At 38.6% G+C, this 25184-nt stretch overlaps 1 protein-coding gene across 1 annotated transcript in view; it reads left to right on the plus strand.

Annotated features, from left to right (window-relative positions):
- The window catches only part of mrpl11 (mitochondrial ribosomal protein L11), a 63075-nt gene that overhangs the window by 808 nt on the left and 37083 nt on the right, over positions 1–25184 (plus strand). Inside the window, exon 2 of the mRNA XM_004073131.4 lies at positions 22436–22608. Within this exon, the coding sequence (XP_004073179.1) occupies positions 22486–22608 (123 nt within the window). The 5' untranslated portion in view covers positions 22436–22485. The remainder of the gene's footprint in view (positions 1–22435; positions 22609–25184) is intronic.

The raw sequence follows: 25184 nt of genomic DNA on the forward strand, positions 1-25184 counted from the left end.
AATCGATTTAAAAAAGGCTAATTTAAGTCTTAATTTTTCATGTTCGGCTTTATTTTATATTTGTAAAACAAATGTAAACTTAAAAGTTTTGTTAGTTTGATTTTAATTAATTTGATCTATTAGGATTTTTTCTAATGTTTGTTCATATTTAGCTGACTTTACATTATATTTAGATGTTCCCCTCACCTGTTTTCTGTTATAGTTTGAAATAATTTGCCTGATTTTCTTTCCTATATATCAAACTATAACTGTTTCTGATCAGGATTTCTGAAGAAACATTGTTTTGCTTTTTGTTTGTATTGGTGGTGTGTGACAGAAAATGAAATATGAAGTGGTCTTCTAATGTAAAGTGCTTTGAGTGGTTGGCAAGGCTAGAGAAGTGCCGCAAAACTTTAATCTGATTATCATGGAGGTTTGGATTGATGCTCTGTCAAAAGCTGCACTTTGTTTTAAAACTAAGATCTGTTGTTTCTTATAATATCCTGAGCTGGTTTCATAAATTCATTCACATCATGTTTTTTTTGTAAACCTTTCTTTCAAAACTATGCACAGCAGAAAAAGGACCATCAACAACACCAACCTTGTTTAATCTTAGCATTGATCACCTCTCTCTACTTCAAAATTATGTTGTTGTTTTTAGCTGCAGATGAAGTCTCAAAACACTGATTAATATTAACAAATCACATCCTAACATTTTGTTTATTTTTAAATGATTGTTCATTGTACATGTATATTTTCTATGAATTTATTTAATTGATGCTTTGAGTTTTTTTAGGTAGATGATTTTAACACCTGTCCGTGGACTACAGATGAAAAATAGCCTTTGGGCTAACTCTGGTGCATTGCAGCCATGCTTTTAATGTGCACTGTCCCTGTTAAATAAATGAATAGATTAAATTAAATTGTGCACCAAAATAAAAATGTACTTTAAATGACTGAAAGGTTAAAGATTAAGCGTTCATGGCTACTTTAAAAAAGACAATTCTTTTAAACTGATTACAAAAACTTCCTTTTTTATTTAAAAAAAATAAATATTTTAATATTATTGATGTTCTTTAATGTTCTGCTTTTGACAGTGAATGAGTTTAGTGGCTTCTAAGGATTTCACCTAAAATGTATAACTTTGTTTTTATAACGTTGTAAAAACTCTGTTTTTTCATTCAAATGAATGAGAAGGTGTGTCCAAACTTTTGGTCTGTACTGTATGTGGCCATTTGGCATGTTCTTGACCAACACTCTTGTGCCAGTGTGTTGCTGATTTATTCATTGCTATTTTTTGGCAGAAAGCTCAAATTATCATGGCTTAAGCTTTAGGAATCCTTCCCTTCCTTTGGTAAATCTCCTCTGGCTCATCGTATCCTGGCTCGCTGTTCATTCTAATGTTGGATACAGATAGATTTGATGTTTTTTGTATGTATTTATGTAAATGCTGGTAAAATTCTGTTGTCTTAGTGCTTTTCCTCGATCCTTCTCTCCTTGCTGTGGATGAGAGATGCACTGACATTTTGATTATTTTTTGTTTCCTTTCAAGTGACACACAAGATGTATGAATACAGCTTATTTGAATATAATGTGATGTTTTCCATTTTGTCCTGCAGTGCAGGCATATCTTATGTTTTTCAATTTATCTGCAACAAGGCAAGCTTTACACTCCCTTCTATTTCTTTAGGATAGCTTTATTAGTTCACGTTTTAAACTTCTAGTAGAAAATGGATAAGTCATGGCTTATGTGTGCTCACAGCAAACAACAGTCTGAATCAGCTAACAGCAATTTTTATTTAGTAAATTGTAATATCCACTCTTCAAGTCCATGAATCCAGTTGATTTAAATCAATTTTTTTCTAAGAAAAGATTAATTTTCTGAAACTGATACCTTGCATGAGGATTTTTTTTTTTTTTTTAGATCTTATAACTTTAAACCTGAAAATTTCTGGTTAATCAATGCTTTACTAACACTAAGTTCATTATTAAGCTATTAAGTTTGGTTGTCTTATAATAAGGTTTGTTACACTATGTCATCCTCATGCCTTAACATGGAAGCTAAAGGTTTCTGGGTGAGATTTGTAGCACAAAGTGTTGCATTCGATTCCCGGAGTAGAAATTGACAGCTGTGAAGCCGCATCATTTAAAATGAGCTGCTGTACTGCTGTGTGTGTGTCTGAGGAACAGCCTCAAGTCAGAGATGTTTCTCTCAAACTCCCTCTCTGTGGCTGATTCTTCATTACTTCTGTTTGTTTTCTTTTTGGGGTGTATTTCAGATGCAAATGCAGGTTTAAAGTGAAGTCTTGAGTTAAAATGGAGGGAAGAGGGAAATGTGTGACAAAAGCAACAATAGGAAAGCCTCAATGGGGTTGCACAAGGATGAGATCATTTTGGGAGGATGCGATAGTCAAGGGAGGAACTCCAGCATCAGTGACAGGTACAGGTGTGCTGCCACGGTAACCGGCTTTAAACAGATTAAGATAAAAAAAACGTTTGCTTTTTATCAGCTTTTTTAAGCAACATGGAGCGTAGAGCAAAGATGAACATGTGACATGGGATTGCTTCTACTGTAGCTGGGCTTGAGGTGAGAATAAAGCTTGGCTCACAATCAATGTTGGTCTCAAAGGTTTTAAGTGAGTAGAGTTGATGGGTTGGATAGTTTCAGGCAAAACTGTCCTTATAGTTCTTTTTTTTTAATATACAAATCTTTTTGCAGTTCAAAATCATCTCCAAAGGGGAGAAATTTCATTTGGTGGAGACTTTTACCAGACTTTTATTCTGGCTTTTTTCACCAGGCTGTGGCAGTTTCTGGGCTCAAACCCACAACCCTCTGATTGTAATCCTTGTGCAGTGCCCACTGCTTAAGGGTTTGGAGAGCTTCACACAGGCTGTCTGTCATATGAGAGCAAATATATTCTACTGTTGAATATGACCAAAAATAAAAGTCATTTGTTTTATCAAAATACATTTGTTAGCAGCATTAATTTTAATTTAATCATTCAAATCAAATGGAAGTTTATGTCTAAAGCACAAAGACTTTAAAAACATAAAAATAAATATTTTATAAAAGCACACACAATAACCTCATCCTCCAACTGCCTCATAGTGAAACATATTATGACATATAAATAAAAATAGCAATACTAATCTGGTTTGTTGCTCAAGTGAGCAAATGGATATTTCATAACAGTACATTGACGTATAATTCTATATAAAAAATTTTTTATGGGGTTATTCAAATTGTTTAAATAAACATATAACATTCAGAAATAATTTATTAAAATCAATGAAAGGCTTTTGTTGCATGTATCTCCAACGTGAACACCAATGCAGCAGCAGCAGCAGCAGCAGCTGGTGAATGCATCACAGGCAGGGCTGGAGTTTCTTCTGTGCCTGGCAGAAGATCACTGTCTGCTTCAGGGCCTCCAGTCACTGAAGCGCCTGGAGCTGCAAGCAGACAACTGGAGCATCTGACTGCACACCTGTCAGTGCGAACTCCACAATTATTCCTCGAAACCTTGGTCTGCTTCCACCTCCACCTGTCACAGTGGAGCTTGAAATGTTTTTTTGCCAACACTGAGTTTTTGATTTTGATAGAACACTAGTCTGACTCACTGAAACATCCTGTCTAATTTGTCAGAGCATAAAACGGCTTGTTTCACCGCTGTCTTTGGCTTTCATCTTTCTTAGTGACATCTCTCCACATTTTAGGAGCTGGGAGTATTTACACAAGACTCCATGACTGCCTTCATGTGTAGTTATTTTTTTTATTTTTGTAAATGTTACCTCTGTCAAGAATAATCTGCTTTGCACTTCTAGATTGCTATTCAGCACACTGGAGCAGGAGCAGATTTCAGAGATTGTGTGTTGCCTCCAGACTTTTCTGTACTTGTAACCTACATCTGCACTCTCATAGATAAATATTTCTGCATGAACAGATAGCAGTCAGCTCAGTAAATTAGGAGTAATGGCAGATTTAGTGTGAGCTGAGCGCCACTGTCTAGATAAATACTATTTTTAACCTGAATAAAAGCAATATATATATATTTTTTGTTGGACATTAGTTTTTAATGTTACATATTTTTTTGTTTTTATTCCATCTATTCACAAATGTCATGTTAGCATTGCAGGTTGTTTCAATTTTCTTTTTTTTGGGGGTTTAAATTACTGGTTGGACTGTTTTGAAATCAATATTCACAATTTTTAGCAGTTTCTTTGAAATGGTCTTCACAAACTGACTTCTGACTCCACTAAGGGAGTTGTTACTATGGCAACAGTCTATCAAAGTAAAGCAGAATATGTGACTCTGCCCTTTGTGGTGATCAAAATATCATGTTATGGCAGAGCACAGTTAAGTCTGGCCTATATCAAAAATGTCAAAGAATTAAAAAACCTGCAGCTTCACACTGAAACAGCTACTTTATTTAACCCATGATGACATGCATCATAAGTACGTCTTTCCCTGTCGAACCTCAAGGAACATCCATATTTCTGAGGCAACATACTCACCAGACAGTTTAGAGAATCCAGTGCACATTTTATTTCTAAGTAGTTTGAAGCTCATTCAAACCAAAAGAAGTGCAGGGCCTCTGCAGACCAGCGGATAAAAAACCACTGGTCTGAGTCCAAAAAAAAAAACCATGAACGTAAAAACTAAGTCCTGAAGTTGCCTTTATGTGTTTAGTTTAATAAACCCAGAGTTACTGCGGTGTCTAACCAAATTAATACAGATCTGACCTTGCGCTTTAATGTGTTGATTTAGCAGTGAAAAAACATTAGCGCACTGCTCTTCTCATTTTAGATCTGTTTAATGATTTAACATCCCTTGCTGGTTTGGTTGCAGCTTATAATTATCGGCCAGCTCTTGTTACTGATAGTTGGCGTTTCAAAGCGTCTTCCAAAGAGGTGAAAGCTGATTCATGTTTGTTCTAAACCTCAAATTATGGCCTTCTTGTTCCCAACACTTAACACTTGTCAGATCTCAGTTTCATTCATGAGACAGCTATGGTGGTGGGATTATTCAAATCTTTTAAGGGGTTGTAGCTCACAAGGTAGAAATCTATTGGGCTGAATGCTCAGATGTTAAAAAGTGTGATCTAACCTGGTTCCACAGATGCCCATTGTCACTCTTCCGAGCCTCCTCACTAATCCTGTTACAACACATTTTCCTTCTTACCTTCAAACATGAACTGGATTTTTCAGAGTGTAAGTTGAAGTTTTTTTGCACAGTCAGGTACAACTTATATGTGATTTCTTTTTCTTCAAATGGCAACAACCGCCAGGGGGCACTGTAGGTGTGTGTTTCAGTATTTGCTACTGACAGCATCCTAGAACAAGAAGCACCGCTCAGTCTTATAAAGGGCTCAGTGAAGTTGCTCCAAAGGGACACAGAGGAAGAAGAATTCAACAGATTTAGTGATTTGAAGTGATATAAATAGTTTTTTTGACTTGTTGGCATGTTCCTTATGCTATATTTATCTGAAAAACTGTTGACATTTAGGGCTAGCATTCTAGAATCCTTCTATGTTTCACGAAGTAGTGTGTTATGGTAGTGAAGTGTGCAGATATTCATACTGGTATTGTTATTTATTCCTTTATTATAATTTGCATTTCAGGATGAGATGTCTGTTCTTGTTCCCATATTTTGTTAAATAAGTTTCTCCCAAAAGTGCGACTTATACTCCAGTGTGACATATATACGATTTTTTTCCTTCTTTATTATGCCTTTTTGGAAGTCTACGCATCATTTTAAAAACAGTCATTTTTACGTTGCACTCGCTTTCTTCTGGTTCTCTTATCAGTGTTTTGGTGGAAGTCCTCTTAGGACTTTTTAAAAGTTCCGTTCTTGAACTTTTTACGAATGCAAGAGCTATAATAAAGGTGCCAGGATAGTCAGAGGTCACCAAAAGAGAACCTCTGAACCTGAGAGGTCTTTTGTCGTTTTATGAAACAATTTTCTTTTAAACATTTCATGTACATTTTTTGCATAGGACAGCTTTTTGTAACTGCAGTTTTATTTTTCACAAATGCCCAACTGGCCTTCCATTTCCGAATTTAATGAAAACTAAGACTAAATGTTGCAGTTCCTCAAAAGACCACTGGAGTCTGGTGTCAGAACCATTGACTGTATACACATTCCAAAAAGAATGTACCTGCTGACGTCAAGAAGCCAAAATCCCATATACTTCTATCGAGAAATAAACAGAGAAGTAAAATTCTTTGTCACAGTTTATTTGTCACAATAACTCTTCTTGCTTTCTTGATCTGATACCTTTTTACCTACATCTTCTTGCTAATCCTAATTTGTTTTTCATGATATTTTGTTCTTTATCGCAAGTAATTCAAGTTATAAACTGACCAATCAGAGACTTACTGAAAGCATGTGGTGCTCGCTGAACTCCACCTCGGATGTTTGATTGACATATTTTCCCGTGCCCGGTGTAACGAGAAGAGTTATTGACTTCAATAACTCTTCTTGGCAACTCCTGATTGGCAACAGTAATTGTCATAGAAACAGACAACTCGGGTCAATCATCGCGGAAAAATGGCGACTGAATTGGCTTCATTTTGCTGGAGCCAGAAGTAAGGCAGTTTTTACGGGTGACATCACACTCACTCAGTTCACTTCCAAGTCAGTGGTCAGAACAGAGCATTTATTTATTGATTCTCATGTTAATTGGTTAGATTTTTCACGCAAAACAATTTTACAGCCTAGTGTCATGTTTTTTGCTTTTGTTCTTTATTTTTAAGAACTTGAAGGGAGAATGAAGTTAAATGAGCTGCTTTGATTTTTATGAGAGCTCAAAGTTGTGTACTTTGTTGTTTTAATAATTTGGTTAGTGAACCCAACAGAGCTTATGACGCATCTTTATCCCTCTCAAACATTGTCGAGGTGGGTGTAGTAAACTCTGGACAAACTGCCTGGACAAACTCGCCATGCATGATCCAGTGGGTGACTTTATATAATATGCGTCAAGTGTGTTGATAGCAACAGACTTTATGCTTCTTGTAGCATTCACTCTTTCCAAACACACACTTATTATTCTCTTTGCATTTGATTTTCTTACAGAAAATAAAATTAAAGTCAAGACTGACCTTAATGCGGCCTTTCACAGCGCCACTGAGCGGACACTTTGCTCAAGGGCACCTCATAATAAATTTTGGACAGAATCTGCTTTTATAATGCAAAAAAAATGAATAAAAGAAAAAAAAATCCAAAATGTCCTCATGGCCTTTAGATACTGTGTCCACTTGTGTCAGCCAGCTTTAAATAGATTCCAGGGTCATTGCACAGTAAAATGTCTTGCTCACAGCACATGCTGAAAAATACTCAAAAAATAAGGAAATAAGTATATTTTATTAGTCAAAAACTACACTGCAAAGACGGATATATGGATTTTTTTGTACTGAAATATAAAATTTGATCACGCCAACATCTGAATGCTTAGTAAGAACATATGCTCAGTAAAAGACATGAAATTAAATTAAATTTCCACCAGATATGTTTTTAACCAAAAGTAACTTCTCATTGAGATTGTAATGTGAATCACCTCGTACATTTAGGTCTTATTTCCAATTAATAGCTATAATAATTGATACTTTATTTATCCCACAATGGGGAAATCCTTCTCCGCATTTTGACTCATCCCCTGGGGGGGGCGGTGAGCTGCGGACCAGCCGCCTTCGGGGGGGACAGCTGGTTGGGGAGAACGGGGATTGATCCGCCAACCCTTCGGTTGTTGGACAACCTGCTCTACCGCCTGAGCTAAACTGCCACCCTAGTTAATGAGATCTGAAGCAACACCAGAATGTTGGGTGTAAAATTAATTTATGTAGTAAATTGAGGAAGTAATGAGATGTTTAGTCCTGAAACACATAGCTAACCAAAAAGCATGGAGGCGGAGAGCTGCCGCCTCATATGCAGGTTAAACCGGGTCGTGTTGGTTTCCCTTTTTTTTTTGTCTTCAGGGATCATTCAGAATCTTCTTGAGTTTTTCATTTTATTTTATTGGCCTTTAGCTCTTGGCGTTCGCCAATCGATCGCTCTAGGCTTGGGGTTTGATGGGATGAATACTAATGTGAAGGAACAGTGCTATATGACCAAGTCTATAAGTTTAAATGTGACATTATCTGTTGTTGTGAGAGCAGCTTGTGTGGCTCAGCCAGTGATCACAGTCCAGTACATTTGTTGTGTTTGCTCACTGGAATAACCTCATTGATTACAGTTAATCTGCACTCCTGAATCATAATTTGGTGTCATCTGAGCAGAGGCTGCGTCTCATTCCTCCTCCTGCGGGTGAAAGTCTCCCCTGTGGCGTTTATTGTGCTGTTAGCAGAGATTTAGTGCTTTATGAATTCAGAGATGACACACATTTTTAAGTCTCTAATAATGTGGTCCATCAGGAATGAGCTAAAAGAAGACATTGTGGTTTAACTTTAATATGCTGGAGCTTGCTTTCTTTTGTTTCCATGAGTTCATCCACAAATGCCCCCATCTTTTTCCATTTCCCGTCACTTGGCTGCAGGGTCATGTTGTGATGATGGAGCTGATCTGAAGAAGGAAGAATTTTCTTCACATCAATTATACTTTTAGCTAAACCTCTGGGTACAATGCAAAGGTGAATACAACCACTAGATGGACTTCCAATCCAAGAATTGAATAAAAGGCACAGATTTTGCCTTCAGGGTGGGATGAAGTTTTTTTTAAATTTTTTTTAAAATATATTTATGATTATTGTAAACGGAGCTCTTTTTGCAATCTGTTTAACGAGATGTAAACTAAAACAAATCAATTTTCCTCTTGAGACTAAGAGATGAGACCAGAATGAGAATTTGTGTTTGTAGAACATGACACACATCGACCTTCAGGACAGGAAATATCCTCTAATGGATTGTGTAATTCGGTGTAAACTGATGCAAAGGTTGCCTAAAATGGCACTAAAATTTAAACTGAGCAGCAAACCATAAAAAGGCCCTTCTGAATAATGATGGATTTTCCTTGAGTCACCATAACACCTGTAATTGAGCTGAAGATGAACTCAGAAGTAAGTCTGAAGCTGTTCTAGAAGACACAAAGCTGTTAAATGCAGGTTTGAGGAGTATTTTGAGGATGGAAGGGAGGAGCTGCCTCATCATTTTAATACATGAGAACTAACTACAGTAGATGTAATTACCTCAACATGTCAAATCTGTCACATCAGAATAGTAAATGTCTTGAGACCAGAATTAACATTTGGATTAGTTAATAAATCTGTTAGATGTTTTGAACCTATCCTAAAACCAGGTAACAGCAGCTTAACCTCCCCTCACTAGAGGGGCATTATGGTTTACAAAGCAGAACGAAACTGGCATTTTTTACTGTTACCTGGGAGACGTAGACGAATTTGGTGATGCAGAATTCAATTTTTTCAATTCAATTTTATTTGTATAGCCCAAAATCACAACAACAGTCGTCTCGATGGGCTTCGAAGTAAAACATGGAATCAAAAGGATCACGAATACAAAGAGTTCAATAGGAAAATACTAAAATGAACTAACAAACTGACTAAGCTATACTGGCATCCCTGCCCTTAGACCCCCCTTCGCGGTAAGGAAAAACTCCCAAAAAAACCGGATTCCGGAAAAAACGAAGAAACCTCAGGGGTGCCCACATGAAGGAGGGATCCTCCCCCAGGACGGACAGGCGATTTACCAGAACTCTTAGAGAAGAATTAACTTATCTAAATCTACAACTACATATATAAAAGTCCAGCAGACGAGCTTCATCCAGCCGTGGTTGTGGGGACAGTCAAAGGCGCGAGTCGAGCCGGAGACAGGAACCACAGCCAGGTGTAGGAGCAGGAGCAGAGACGAGGTACTCGGTCAGGCACAGAGCAGAGACGAGCCAGAGATGAGCCAGAGGCAGGATCCACAGCCAGGTGCAGGAGCGCGAGCAAAGGCGAGGTAAACGGTCAGCAACTGGAGCACGGATGAACCAACTGGAGTCTGGAAGCACTCCCACTCCCCAGGAGGGGAGAGGAAAAGAGGGACAATACATGAATCGCACTGCACCAAACAGAGGCATGGAGAACTAAATGATAAATTATGATCAAGAATAGAGGAGAGGAAGGGTAGAAGTAAAAACAGGAAAGAGGACAGAACCCCAGTGCACCATAGTTACCCCAGCTTCAACTTCTAGCAGCCTTTTAAAAGAAATAGTTATTATTAAGTTTAATTTAAACAAACTAACATTAAGTTAAATAATCTCTGAATACTAACTAGTCTGACAATAAGCCTGTCCAAAGAGGAATGTTTTCAGTCTAGCTTTGAATGTAGAAACTGAGTCGGCCTCTCTTACATGAGCTGGGAGTTTATTCCATAAGACAGGGGCTTGGTGGCTAAACGCTCTACCTCCAACCGTACTTTTACTAATTCTAGGAACCACAAGCAGTCCTGCATTTTGCGAGCGAAGTGTTCTGATTGGTTGGTAAGGGACTATGAGGTCCTTAATATAGGACGGGGCCATTCCATGTAAGGCCTTATAGGTTAACAGGAGGATCTTGAACTTAATTCTAGAATCAACTGGGAGCCAATGGAGCGAAACTAACACAGGAGTGATGTGATCTCTTCTGCTGGTTCCAGCTAACAATCTAGCAGCTGCGTTCTGAACAAGCTGGAGACTTCTTAAGGAACTCTTAGGACACGCTGCTAACAAGGAGTTACAGTAATCCAGCCTCGACGTAACAAATGCATGGATGAGTTTTTCAGCATCACTCTTAGAAAGTATATTTCTGATCTTAGCAATATTCCGCAGGTGAAAAAAGGCAGTTCTACACGCCTGAGATATGTGAGCCTTAAATGATAAATCCTGGTCAAGTAAAACCCCAAGGTTTCTAACTGTGGAATTGGGGGCTATACTTATGTCATCCAGGGAGACTATCTGAGCAGACAGAGCATCTCTGAGGTTTTTAGGACCAAGTATAATGACCTCAGTTTTTTCTGGGTTCAAGAGGAGGTAATTAATTGTCATCCAGGTCTTGATGTCTCTGATGCAGGCGTTCAGTTTCTCTATCTGGTCATTCTGGTCAGGCTTCATGGATAAATACAACTGCGTATCGTCGGCATAACAATGAAAATTAATGCTGTGTTTCCTGATTATGTTTCCTAGGGGTAACATATAAAGCGTAAACAGGATCGGTCCCAAGACTGAGCCCTGTGGGACTCCATAGTTGACTCGAGTGCACTGAGAGGAATGGCCATTTACATTAACGAACTGATACCTATCAGACAGATAGGATTTAAACCACTGGAGAGCAGCTCCTCTGATCCCTATGTCCTGCTCTAATCTATGGAGTAAAATACCGTGGTCGATAGTGTCAAAGGCTGCACTGAGGTCCAACAGGACCAGAATAGAAAGTAGTCCCTTTTCTGAGGCCAATAACAAGTCATTAGAGACTCTAACTAGTGTAGTTTCCGTACTGTGATGAGGTCTAAACCCCGACTGAAAGTCTTCAAAGTGGCTGTTGTCCTGTAGGTGGCAGTAAAGCTGCTTAACTACAACTCTTTCTAGGATTTTAGAAATAAAGGGCAGGTTTGATATCGGTCTATAGTTGGCCAAGATGCTAGGATCCAAACTGGGCTTTTTCAGAAGAGGTTTAACAACTGCATATTTAAAAGACTGCGGCACGTAACCCGTTTCCAGAGAGGCATTTATCATTGTTAATATGGAATCATTAATTAGGGGAAAAGTTTCTTTAAAAAGTCTAGTGGGAATTGGGTCTAACAGACAAGTTGAGGATTTGGAGGACGTAATAATTGATGTTATTTCCGCTTGATCCACAGCAGTGAAGCAGTCTAATGTTACAGAGGTTTCTATGGATGCCTCCATTTCTACCGCTTCAGCCTGTTCTGGGCTGATAGTAGGAATAACTTGATTTAACTTATGTCTAATATTTGAGATTTTACTATCGAAAAATGTAAGAAAATCATCAGAGCTGAGAGAAACAGGAACATGTGGTTCTACTGAGCTCTGACTGCGAGTTAATTTAGCTATAGTGCTAAAAAGAAATCTTGGATTGTTTCCATTCTCTGATATTAAGGTTGAATAGTACTGGCTTCTAGCTCTACGCAGAGCTTTTTTATAATTTAATAGGCTATGTTTCCAGATATCCAGAGACTGCTCTGAACCGGAGCGGCGCCATTCTCTTTCCAACTTACGGGTTTCTCGTTTAAGAGAACGAGTTTCAGCGTTAAACCACGGTGCTACTCGGTTTTGTCTGACGAACTTAGGTTTCAAGGGGGCAACAACATCGAGTGTACTCCTGAGGGCTTGTAAGGCATCATTAACAAAGTGGTCATTTATACTAGGACTGATACTATGGGAGCTGGTCTCAGAGTATTTTCTCAGAATATCACTAAGTACTGGCTGAACTGTGTGTTTAAACTCAGACACAGAACGGTCAGTTAAGGTTCTTCTAAGCTGTTTCTTATTCACTGGGGCAGAAGGATGTTCTAATGTAAACTGGAAGGTAATCAGAAAGTGATCAGAAATGATGGGGTTAAGAGGAAGGACACTCAGCTGGCTGATCTCTATACCATGGGTTAGAACATGGTCCAGGGTGTGCTTATGACAGTGAGTGGGTTCATTCACACTTTGGGTGAAACCAACATCATCTAATAAAGCTGCAAAAGCCGTTACTAGGCAGTCACTGGGGTCATCAACATGAATATTAAAATCCCCTAATATTATAATTTGATCAGAATCTAAGACAATAGTCGATAGGAAGTCGGAAAACTCAGTTAAAAATTCTGAATATGGGCCGGGGGGGCGATAAATAATTATGAGTAAAACAGGTTTTCGAGTCTTCCTGTTTGGGTGATTTATAGACAATATGATGCTTTCAAATGAATTATAAGCATTTTTAACTTTAGGGCTGAGAAGTAAGCTAGACTGTGATATTACTGCCAAACCACCTCCTTTCCCTGAAAGCCTGGATTTCTGATAGTTAGCATAAGTGGGGGGGGGTTGCTTCATTCAATCTAACATAGTCATCCTGTTGGAGCCAAGTTTCTGTTAAGGCTAAAAGACTAAGATTGTTATCAGTAATTAAATCATTGACTAAGAGGGACTTGGAGGAAATGGATCGAATGTTTAATAAACCGCATTTAATTACATCATAATTCTGCTTGTGAGAACTGCTGTCTGTCACTTTAAGGTTTCTATGACGCGCTCCTTTCATTTGTCTTTCAGCACATAAGCTAAAGCTAGGACCTGCTTGACTTTCCCTGCATGGGTTTTGCACCGGCACTAACCCTAAGGGAGGCGCAGAGGAGCGTTTTACACTGCTGCTCTGCGCCCGGGTCTCGTCTCTGAATGGGTTGAATACTGTGTTTTTCTTATCTGCTTATTTGTTCACGAGACTGATTGTTATGTCTTGCTGCTGCTGCTGCTGTGCTGCATCCCGTCATTCTGCTCACCTGGTAGGTGTGGCCAATGATCTTTATCAGCACCTGACTGGTATTTAAGTCAGAAGAGGCCTAAACCAGGCAGGCAGGCGGAGAAAGTTGAGCAGGAGGCTGAGGAGCAATTGGGTTTGAGTTGGAGCTGTGCTGGTTGGTTTCTCTTTTCCCCCCTCTTTTTCCTCAGCAGTCTTACACTGCTTGGTTTTTTTATTTTAGTTTGGGGTTGGACCTTGGAAGTCTATATTTGCGGACTTTGTTTCTTTTCAAAAATTAAACTTTGTTTATGTTTGGCCTAGATTCCAATGCGAATGTATTGTCTTTGTGTTTGAACCAGCACGGTAATTTCTTTTTGTCTTACAGTACAGTTTCCTTTTTCCTTCAATAAACTGTGTTCCTCATCTTCCGGTGTCCAGTTTTCACATGTAATGGTCTCCTTTTTGTGTTACCCCTAGACTTGAGACAGGTTTGCCTGTCAGGGTCATAACATATTTGGGGGCTCCCATCCATTGTTAACGTTAGCTACTTCTGCAAACAACAGTGACGTTGTTCACCGTTGAGTACTCTTCTGCGCATGCGGGTCACTTCTGGGTCATTTCGTGGTCACACAGGAGATCACAAAAGTTTTTTTCAAAAAATCTGAACTGAGCATTAATTCAATTCAATTAAATTTTATTTGTATAGCCCAAATTCACAACAACAGTCGTCTCAATGGGCTTTCGTAGCATTAGGCCCTGCAGTGTGAACGTAGCCTTATAGTTACGAGTTTTAGCTCAGAAAAAATAAGAAGGAAACGAACAAGCAAATCTGCCTAAAAGGAGCTCCAACTGGTACAAGCCACACCTGCTGCACCACCTTCTTCCTTCTGCGTGACATCTTTTGATGTGGACAAATGTGTTAAATTTCTACCTTCAATAAGTGACGGTGCCATTGATGATTATTTTGTTCTGTTTGAGCATGCTGCTGAGGTGTTGCAGTGACCTAAAACAGCTTTGCCACTTTTGCTGCAGAGAGTCCTTACTGGGAAGGCACAGGAAACACTGGCATCCTTGCCAGCCACTGTCTGGACTATGAGAAGGTGAAGGCTGTGGTGCTACATGCATGTACAGTAAGGACCATAAATATTTGGACAGAGAGACATTTTTTCTAATTTTGTTTCTGTACATTACCACATTGAATTTTAAATAAAACAACTCAGATGCCATTGAAGTGCAGACTTCAGCTTTTATTCCATGGGTTGAACAAAAAGATTGCATAAAAATGTGAAAAACTAAAGCATTTTTTAAACACAATCCCTTCATTTCATGGGCTTGTAAGTAATTGGACAATTGCCGTCCATGCTATTGCATGGACAGGTGTGGGCAATTCCCTTGTTATGTCATTATGAGTAAAGCAGATAAAAGGCCTGGAGTTGATTAGAGGACTCGTGCTTGCATTTGGAAGATTTTGCTGTGAACAGACAACATGCTGTCAAAGGAGCTCTCCATGCAGCTGAAAGGAGCCATCATTAAGCAGAGAAAACAGAAAAAAAACCATGCGAGAAATTGCTACAGTATTAGGAGTGGCAAAATCAACAGTGTGGTACATCCTGAGAAAGAAAGAAAGCACTGACGTCCTGGACGTCCACGGAAGACAACAGTGGTGGATGATGGCAGAATCATTTCCATGGTGAAGAGGAACCCGTTCACAACAGCCAACCAAGTGAGCAACACTCTCCAGGAGGTAGGCGTATCAATATCCAAGTCTACCATAAAAAGAAGACTGTATGAAAGTAGATACAGAGGGTACACTGCAAGATGCAAGCCACTCATAATCCTCAAGAATAGGAAGGCTAGATTGGACTTTGCTAAAAAGCATCTAAAAAAGCCAGCACAGTTCTGGAAAAACATTCTTTGGACAGATGAAACCAAAATCAACCTCTACCAGAATGATGGCAAGAGAAAAGTATGGAGAAGGCGCGGAGAAGCTCGTGATCCAAAGCACACTACATCATCAGTAAAACACTGTGGAGGCAGTGTGATGGTCTGGGCGTGCATGGCTGCTAGTGGCACTGGGACACTAGTATTTATTGATGACGTGACACAGGACAGAAGCAGCCCAATGAATTCTGAGGTGTTCAGAGACAGACTGTCTGTGCAGACCCAGGTGAATGCAGCCAAACTGATTGGGCGGCGTTTCATAATACAGATAGACAATGACCCAAAACAAACAGCCAAAGCAACTCAGGAGTTTATTAAAGCAAAGAAGTGGAATATTCTTGAATGGCCAAGTCAGTCACCTGATCTTAACCCAATTGAGCATCATTTCACTTGTTGAAGACTAAACTTCAGACAGAAAGGCCCACAAACAACTGGCAAATGAAAGCTGCTGCAGTAAAGGCCTGGCAGAGCATTCAGAAGGAGAAAACCCAGCATCTGGTGATGTCAATGAGTTCAAGACTTCAGGCTGTCATTGCCAACAAAGGGTTTTCAGCCAAACCATTCAGCCAGACCATTTTGTTTTCAGTTATTTCATTTGTCCAATTACTTATGAGCCCATGAAATTAAGGGATTGTGTTTAAAAAATGCTTTAGTTTTTCACATTTATGCAATCTTTTTGTTCAACCCATGGAATAAAAGCGGAAAGTCTGCATTTCAATGGCATCTGAGTTGTTTTATTTAAAATTCACTGTGGTAATGTACAGAAACAAAATTAGAAAAATGTGTCTCTGTCCAAATATTTATGGTCCTGACTGTAAGCTTCAGCCTGAGGTTTCTGGAGGGGATATTGAATCTCTTGGAAAAACAAGGAATGGCTTTGTTGGGGCCAAAGTCCTGCTCAACCACCATGTCGCTCCCTTTTCTGTGAATCAGGGTCCTGATATAGTTGTAAACCATCCAGAAGTTTTCCCTGTCCAAGCAAGAAGGCATGATCAGGATAAATCTACAAAAAAGGACTTTCTACACAGCTTTATGGCTCATCTTGAAGCACCTGGCCTGCAGCCAGTAGAGTTTCATGCTTACATTGGTGGCCATGAGGCTAGACTCCCTGATCATTCTCTGCTTCGATGTCTTCTTGGACTGCTTCAAAGGGACTAACAGTGTTCTTTCTAAAGCAACTGGTCTTAAAACAAATGCGTGAACCTTCATTAACATGCCAATCTCATTTAGTAGTAGATGCTCCAAAGAATCAAAGGAAAATTGGTCTTCAGTGTCAGTTCGTGGTAATGGATGAACCATCTGAGCAGGTCACTGTGGACAACAACCCATAGCCATGCACTGAAAGTATAAACCAGTTTCCTTTAAACAATATGCACCCACGTTTGCCTGTCGGGGCCTTAACACTGATGATACTGAATTAAACAGAGATTAGAGTTTAAACTGTTTCTGATAATTCTTCGGTCTGGATAAATTAAGCCAATTTTTGATTTTATGACACTGATTTGTTATATGTAGCGTTACTGTAGCAGCTAAATTATCATGCCAAGCATCCTATCAGTTGCAGTATCTTAATTATTTTCAGCCACAATGTTTTGTTTAAATTCTTTTTTTTTTTTTAGATATTACCATTTTAAAAACCATTGTTTGTAATCCATCCTGTGTTTGACAAGATGTGGAGAAATATTTTCAAATGTTCTTATTATTATCCTTTAAGCTGCTTCCTTTAGGGGTCACCTCAAATAATCATCTGCCTCCATTTAGCAGTCTCCTCTGCATCTCCTTCTCTGGCATATTCTGATTTCATGTCCTGTCATTTCTTCACATCCTCTTTGACCTGGTTCTGTTTCTGAAACGTCAAACATGAGCTGTCCCTCTTAAATCCTTACCACTTCAAAAGATGTTAGGATTTCATTTCCACCATTTGATTCGACCTTAAAATTGGCAAAATTGAGATACATTTTATTTCATTTCGAAATATTCTCTTTCAACCAACTTTTTGAAAAACTTTCTTCAAAATACTGACAAAAAAGCTGCTTTAAAACTGAGTCATAATTTATCTATGTGGTAAATTTCTTTTAGCTGGAAATTCAAAAAGTGCATCCTCTTATAAAGAAACAACCAAGCAAACAAGACTGCCAACTTCTGCTCTGTCCTAATTTTGTTTAATGGGTGGTCTAAATTTACAAAACTGCAAATATTTATGGCCTGCTTACACTCGATGCAAAGTATCTTGTGTTTCTCAAGCCGAATGTGTTGCTGCGCTAAAAAAAGATAACTTTATTTTTCCCAGCTGTTGTGGCTGAAATGCTTTAGAAGGCAGAGATGAGCTGCTGGATTTTTAAAATAAAACACCCTGTGCTTACTCTGCATCACCTTTCCCTTTGGGTAACTGTTTCTCGGATGTGCTCCCGAATGCACCGTGCTCAGAAATGCTTCACTTCTGAACCACACTGGCTTGAAGTTGCATTGCAGGGAAAACAAACACAGTGCACCAACATGATTTGCTGCTTACTCAAAAAACACACAGCCATCCCTGTCTGTTGTGACAATTCATGGAGTTATCAAAAATAAAAAACACCACAAGTTAATATGTAAGACTATCTCAATGCTGCATCAACTTATGAACTAAAGCCCCTTCTGGTGGGCTTAGTGCTCAGTCAATTAATTTAAGACTTTTTTGAACCTCATTTCCTACTTTAAACCTATTATCCTATCATGTAACATGCCAACATGTTAGGGAAGAAACTCAACTTTAAAGCTGTATTATGTAGTGGCACCCATACAAAAAGCATTGAAATCCCAAACAGAAAATCCATCATGTAAGACAAAAACACACACAAATCTGCTTTAGTGTTTCATTGATCATCAACTAAAATTTGGCTTGGCTGTCATCTGTTTTTGCATGCCAGGTTGAGCCTTAGTCATTACTGCCCTCATGAGTGGATACAGGCATTTTGTGATGAAAAGTAGGCTCCAGGAAATATCAAGATTGTAAACGGCTCTGTAAGCCTGCAGAGCAAAAATGCTCATGCACATTGATTTTTAAGGGCATACTGTGAGCAACAGGTCATAGCAAACTTAATCAACACATGAGTAAGTAAAGGTGAATTAGGTGAGATGCAGCCACGTTGTGCAGATTTTTCATTTTTTCCAACCACCCCAATTCCTGTGCACTCCACAGGGGCCCCGTTGGTGATGATCACGTGATAAGTGTGAAGTATTTTGTGTGCAGACTGACTATTACAAATTAGTGTTACAGTTTGTGCGGGCATCCTACGAGCACTTGCATATCACGTAGATCGTGCGTGCAGCATTTGTGCGCAGTCAGTAAGGGGCCGGTACCCCCACCTTAATGACTCGAGTGCGGCATAAGGGCATCGTACGACAGCATTCTGTATGTCAGTGTACATGCAACTTACTTTATTCTTACAAATACTTCACGATTAACTTACACTTACCACGGGCGTGTGGTAAGACTCAGCACTTGTTTATAAAGTGGTGCCATAGATTTCTCAGGAAAATGTCAAGTATGGCAGTTCTTTTCTTATTTTAAGAGCCAATAAGAGCTGAAATTTGTGGGGAGAAAGCAAAGATTTATCAAATATGCTGTAATAAGATTGATTTGATAACATTTGTAAAGTATTAGGAAAAAGAGTGTAATACTGCGCAGAAAAAGGTCAAAAAGTGTACAGGTCAACAAACTTTGACATTGTTAGACATTTTCTTTTTTTGCTGAAAATATTTTAAAAGAACATATTTCTCTATTTTACGATCAACTATTGCACGGTATACTATAAAACAAAACAAAACTAGACCTATATATTTTAGAATTAAAGAATTACATTCATCTGGCGCTTTTTTTTCCACAATTGTGTTTTTTATCCTAAAAATGTCTGTTTTTCTGTGTTCTTGGTGTGTTTAGTACGACTGTTTTCTGAAATATTTCCAATAATCTTTCACATCTTTTCCTTCTTTTTGATTATGCTTTTGACATATAGCCCCTGAAGTACGGAAGGGACATTACATATATGTGGTCTAGTCTATAAATATCAATTTCAAAGATCAAACTTATATTTACACGCTTTCAAATTTCTAGCCAACTTTTCCATTTTCCCATTTCACACAACCGTAAATAACGACTCATCAGTACTAAAGCCTAGCAAGCATATAGGCTGCTGTTTGATGAGCATGACTTCTCCAAGGCCTGCAGGGGTGTTTTTAATAAGAGGCGAATAATTCTGCCAAACACAACAAACCAAACACATAAAGGTGAAATAAATAAATTGTTAGCAGTCTTTAGTAAAGATCAGTGTTGAGATTACCACACATATATACATGAAGAGCATTGCCAAAGTATTCCATTGAATGCTAATGCTTTATTTTATGTTCCAATGCAGAGCCCATGTAAATGGGAAACATTTGACTTCGCTGCCTTAACTTTTTCCATTTTAATTTCACAGATAGATCTGCCTAGAAGGCAGATAACGTGTAACAAAGGTTATTGAGCCCAGTCTTTATTCTTGGCTGTTGCAGGTACAAAGACTGTTCCCACTGAGAAAGTAATTGCTATTCAGATTTTATTTCATCAGACTACAGCAAAAAGAGAGGAAAGATATAAAGCACAGAAAAAGACTTACCGTAATTTCCCTTAGGCAGATATAGTACCAGTATTTATTTAAATAGACCGCATATTGGATCATACGAGACCATTTTTTCCATCCTTGAGGAACAATCAAGAATTGAGATTTGTATTCATTATATCTCAAAAATAATTTTGGAGTCTTGGTAATGCCTGTCTTTTCCTGGTCTAATGAGACAATAGTGAGCCTAATAGGCTAAACAACAATCAATGGTAGGCTTCACTGGTGCAATAAAGCCCTACAATTTAGTGGCAAACTGCTTAATTTCCTCACTCAAAGTCAGCGTTGTCCTTGAAATGTGGTCTGTTTAAATTATGCTAAATGGGACAAACAGAAGCTGTTCTTTGTTTTCTGCAACAACCTTCAGAATATTTGCAATGAGCCACCAGTAAAATGGGTGGTTGTCTGAAATGGAACATGTTTCAAATGATCTTATCTGCAGATTGGCAGCAGTGGTTCTACTTAGGATGTTATTGTCTGTTTGTTGACCAAACCACAATAATTTGTCCTTTTTAAAACATCATCTAATAGTTGGTTAAAGAAGTGCAATTTATTTGAATTGGTGTTGTTGTTTTTTGACAATTGTAATATATTTTGCTGCTTTACTGCATCCACCTTTTGCACACACACCTTTTTGTTGTTGTTGGTGTGTTATTTCAGGCTTTACTTTTACCCAGTCTCTCTGCCCAAACAAATTGCTATTTCTGCGAACGCCTTGTTAACGACAGCGCTGTTGCCAGTAAACACATAAAGGGAAGCTCAAAACTGTGCCTGTTTCTTTCAATTTAGCGAGGCTTTGATTTGATTAATTACAGCAGAACATTAAGTCAGCTCCGTCTGAGGCTTACAGTGCAGCCTTGAACCACGTTTCTTCATTGAATCTAATGCAAATTCACTTCTGTGAGCCATACGTCTAGTGCAGCTTGATGCCTTATGTAGGTCAATTCTTCTTCATCACTCACTGCTTGGCCTTATGATGACTGACTTCATTCTGTGAGGAACAGCAGTTTTATTATTCATACTCCAACAGAGAGAGATTGGAGTTGTGGTGCATTAAAGCATGAAGCTGTGATTTCCCCGCTTGCAGAACTGTTATTCCCTTCTTCCCAAATTGGAATTAAACTGAACACTTGGTCTGAACAGTTCTGCCCTCAGTTTGAAAACTCAAGTTAAGCTAAATTTATGAAAATGGTAATATCTAACTTTTAATTGATATTTTTAAAGGTGCTTTTTTATTTTTTAACTTCGACTTTCAGATTGTGCCTCGTTATTGTTTATCTGCATGTCTCTGTTCTAACATCTGATTTGTTTCCCACCGGGTTCCATCATTCTATCCAACTTCAAAATTGACTCAACTGCAACATAATTTCCCTGCTTTGAAGTTTCTGAACACATTAGGTGGGTGCCGTGAAATTGACCTCAGAAAAGCTGCAGTGTGAGAGTCCAATTTTAAAGATCGCCATTGAGGGGAAGCCGGGCTAAATGAATTCCATCTGGGACTCTCTCTGCAGTATGCATATCACCTTAATGTCCTTACAAATATTGCTTCATGGTGGTTGCACTTTAATGGCTGTTGGATAATCACTAGTTGTAAAAGAATCACAACTTTTCTTGCGAGTAGTTTGCCCCTGTTTGCTGCTCCAGAGAAGCACCAGGTCCCATATATCTTTCTGGTACTTTCGCTTTTGTTGATCTAATTGGATACCCTCTGTTGCCTCCAATGAATCATTGCCGGACCCCCTCTTTGCTCATCTGTTGCCTCAAGTAGTTATTTTTATTGCATCCGTGGTTTTGTGAGGCTCATGGCTCCACCTTTAAACGTGTATTTGTCCCCTGACTCCTTTAAGTTGTCCGATTGTGTTGTTGTTTTATCCTTTATTATGCCTGTGTCAGTATCACGATTATTCTAGTGGCAGATTTTTGGTCTGCACTGATGTTTTGTTGTGTTCTTAGAAAAACGTCTGTAGTTCAAGTGCCATCACCCTCTCTGTAAATCATCTCCTAATTAAACACGCATCCTTAGGTGGAATAAAAAAAAGGCCACAGGCTTTGCTTTCATGCCTCTGACCTATTGACCTCTGCTGATACAGCGGAGGCTCTGCGGCATCACAAACAGTTCAGGGGTCATCTCCCCCGAAACCACAAATAAGGCAGAAGGAGTATTTTGGTGTTTAACTTCTGCTGGCTTCAGAGCTTCTCGGCATAGTGAACATCGCTCTCAGCTGGTGATCCACTCTGCAAAAACAGCTCCAGGAAAGTGGCTCTTGCTGAGACGATCGAAGGGAAAGATTTTTTAAATTACTCGCCCTCTGCGTAGTGGAAAGGCATGCATTTGGCCTTTGGGTATTCATATCGACTCGGGTGTATGATGTTTTAATGAGCCTGCCATGTGAATGATTTGTTACAGTTGTTTATCCTCAAGAACCTAATTTGTTTGTTTGTCTTGTGACATTTCAGTTGATGGACTCTCAACCAACTTGGAAGCAGATTGACTAAGATTGAACAGGATGTCAAAGATCTCCAAGGCTGCCAAAGCCGTGAAGAAATTGGATACAGGCAATGTTATCCGAGCTATCGTAAGGTCAGGACAAGCAGCTCCCGGACCCCCACTTGGCCCCATCCTGGGACAGGTAAATTACCTGAAACTTCCCTTCCTCCCTCTACTTCAATTTGCTCTGAGTAATTAGCTATACTAATTTAACTGTGGATTCACTGATTTGTTCAGTTAACCAGCCTTTCTTGCGGAGTTTTCATTAACTGGAAGAGACAGTGGGATCTTTTTCTATTTTCCCTTTGTCCATCACAGAGCTGCCTCTTTCCCCTCAGTCACCTCATGCGCTTCCACTCCCCCCACCCCACCCCACCCCACCCCCCATCTCCTCATATAGCCTCGGTCATAATCCCATTCTCATTCCAGTCGCACAGGTCCATAGTGCAGGTGTGTGCCACACAGCGCAGCACTCTGCAAATATTTTCTCTCAAACTGGGCTCAAGACACTAACCCCCAATCAGCAGCATCTGTTCATTCAAATAAGCTCAAGTGTTTGCATAGTAGTAGATGAGTTAAAATGAGGTTTCCACTTTTCTGTTCTTTTTTCTTTATTTATTGTTGATAGCAGAAATGTAAACTGACATTTCGAGGGACATTAGCTTATTCCAGTAAAAACAAATATCCTTAAAAAATAAAATTGCAATTATAAACATTCAAAGAAGTTTTCAAGTATTCTTGAAATTGCCAGTTATAAATCTTTGCTGCATGCACTTTTTCTTTTAATATTTTGACCTTCCAGAGACCAAAGAATTTAAATGGAAAGGGGTTAAACATTACACAGATCTTTTATATATGCATATAGGCTATTGTTAAAATGTTTTCCTAATTTATAAACATTTTTATTTATTTGACATTGCGCTGTTGCAATTGACATATGCAGTTATTGCCATAAAGATAAAAAAGTCTTTAAAACATTTTAAGAAGAAATAATGGCCACTATTAATAAAAAATATACTCATGAATAAACACAAGCAGAAATTCTCTCTGGATTAATACAACGCCCAAATTGATGCCCAAATGGCGCAGCAGGACCTCAGATCACGTCTGTACATGGACTTAACATTGAAATTCCACGCCCCTGACGATGCGCCAATCGCATCCAGTGTGAATGCAGCATTACAAAAGAAAAATAATATACATTTAATGTAAATCACCCAAAAAATGAAAATAAAACAAGCTTTACATTAATGGTATAACCCTAAACAATTTTGTTGCACAACTTTTGTGACAATTTCTGCAATCCAAGGATTTCTATACCAGTCAATAAGACTTTTGTCCCTTTCAGTGGATATGAAAATTCCTTTCTCAAACTGCACATTTCAGCTCTTTCCAGAGATGTTCAACATGATTTAGATCAGGCCTCACACAGGGCCACTCTTCTAAAAGTCAGTGTTTAGCTCTTAGACATTCTTGACTGTTTTCTGTTTAAGTCCTTATGCTGTTGGAAGACCCAGAACCTGTGATTAAAACCAATGCATGCATGAGACAAAAAAACAAACATATTTTTGTGGTGATGTTGGGCTATTTTACATTGGCTAATGGAGACTGCCTTTTGCTTTGTAACAAGATACAGGTACTAAGCAGTTACTGGAGAAACTGACCTGGCGCCAGTTACTTTTAACTTTCTACCCACTTTAAATGTAAAATTTGCCTCTTGGATCACAGAAAAGCTACACAGCTCTTTTTTTAAAAACAAGCCAAGAGTAAAAATATTTAAACAACTTTTTTTGCATCCAGCTTTACAGTACCGGATGGCTGAAACTATACTAGGTTAAGTCAGCAGTCATAAACAAAGTTAAGGTGAGGCAAAATATGCTTTATTATAATTACAATAATTAAAATCTTTACAACTCTTATCTTCTCTGTACTTTGTTAACCTTTTCTTTGTTCCTGATCTCACAAGTGTTTTTCTTTTTAAGCCTTTCAGCTAAATTTTATATTACATCCTACTCTGTAACAGCACAATCTGCTCTCACTTTAATGGCCATTACGCCATTAAAGTTTGATCGCCCCTTTCAAGATTGAATGAAAGGAGGCATATGGCTCATTCTGTACATACAAATGATCCAGTTAGCTTCCTTAATGAGCAACTCTCATCAGCTCTGAATGTGGTGGCACACTTGAAAACCAGATCAATGCTCCCAGTCAATCCATCTCTAGGACTTAATGGCAATTCTCGGACAAGGTGGATGGAGAAATGGACAGATGGGACGGAGAAGATACTTGCATATTATTCAGGAAATGCAAAACGCTGAGACAGTGGAAGAGGATATAAATAATGTAGAGGTATCACAGCTCTCTGATCTTACATGAGCAGAATCTGGAGAATTACTTTAGGCTTCAAAGTCATCTGCACTATTGTCCTCAGAGGCTTAATGATAATTACACCCCAATACCTGCATGCTTGACGGCAACTTGGATTTAAAAATGCTAATAGCGCTTCTGCACAGATGGATGTCTGCCTAAAATTTGACCAAGAGTTTCAAAATCAGCTTAGCTTAAAACGATGAATAATGTGTTTCTTTAAAAATAATAATCTCACTTTTGTAGTTGCATTTTTTTTTTGGTTTAAATTGATCTCCCTGCAAATGTTTTGTATAGTTTTCAAAGATTCTTTTTTTTTTTCATTGACTATATCAAAATCAGTTCACAAAA

This window comes from Oryzias latipes, chromosome 10 (genome assembly GCF_053564925.1).
Source record: "Oryzias latipes strain Hd-rR chromosome 10, Olatipes_Hd-rR_3.1".
NCBI lineage: Eukaryota > Metazoa > Chordata > Actinopteri > Beloniformes > Adrianichthyidae > Oryzias > Oryzias latipes.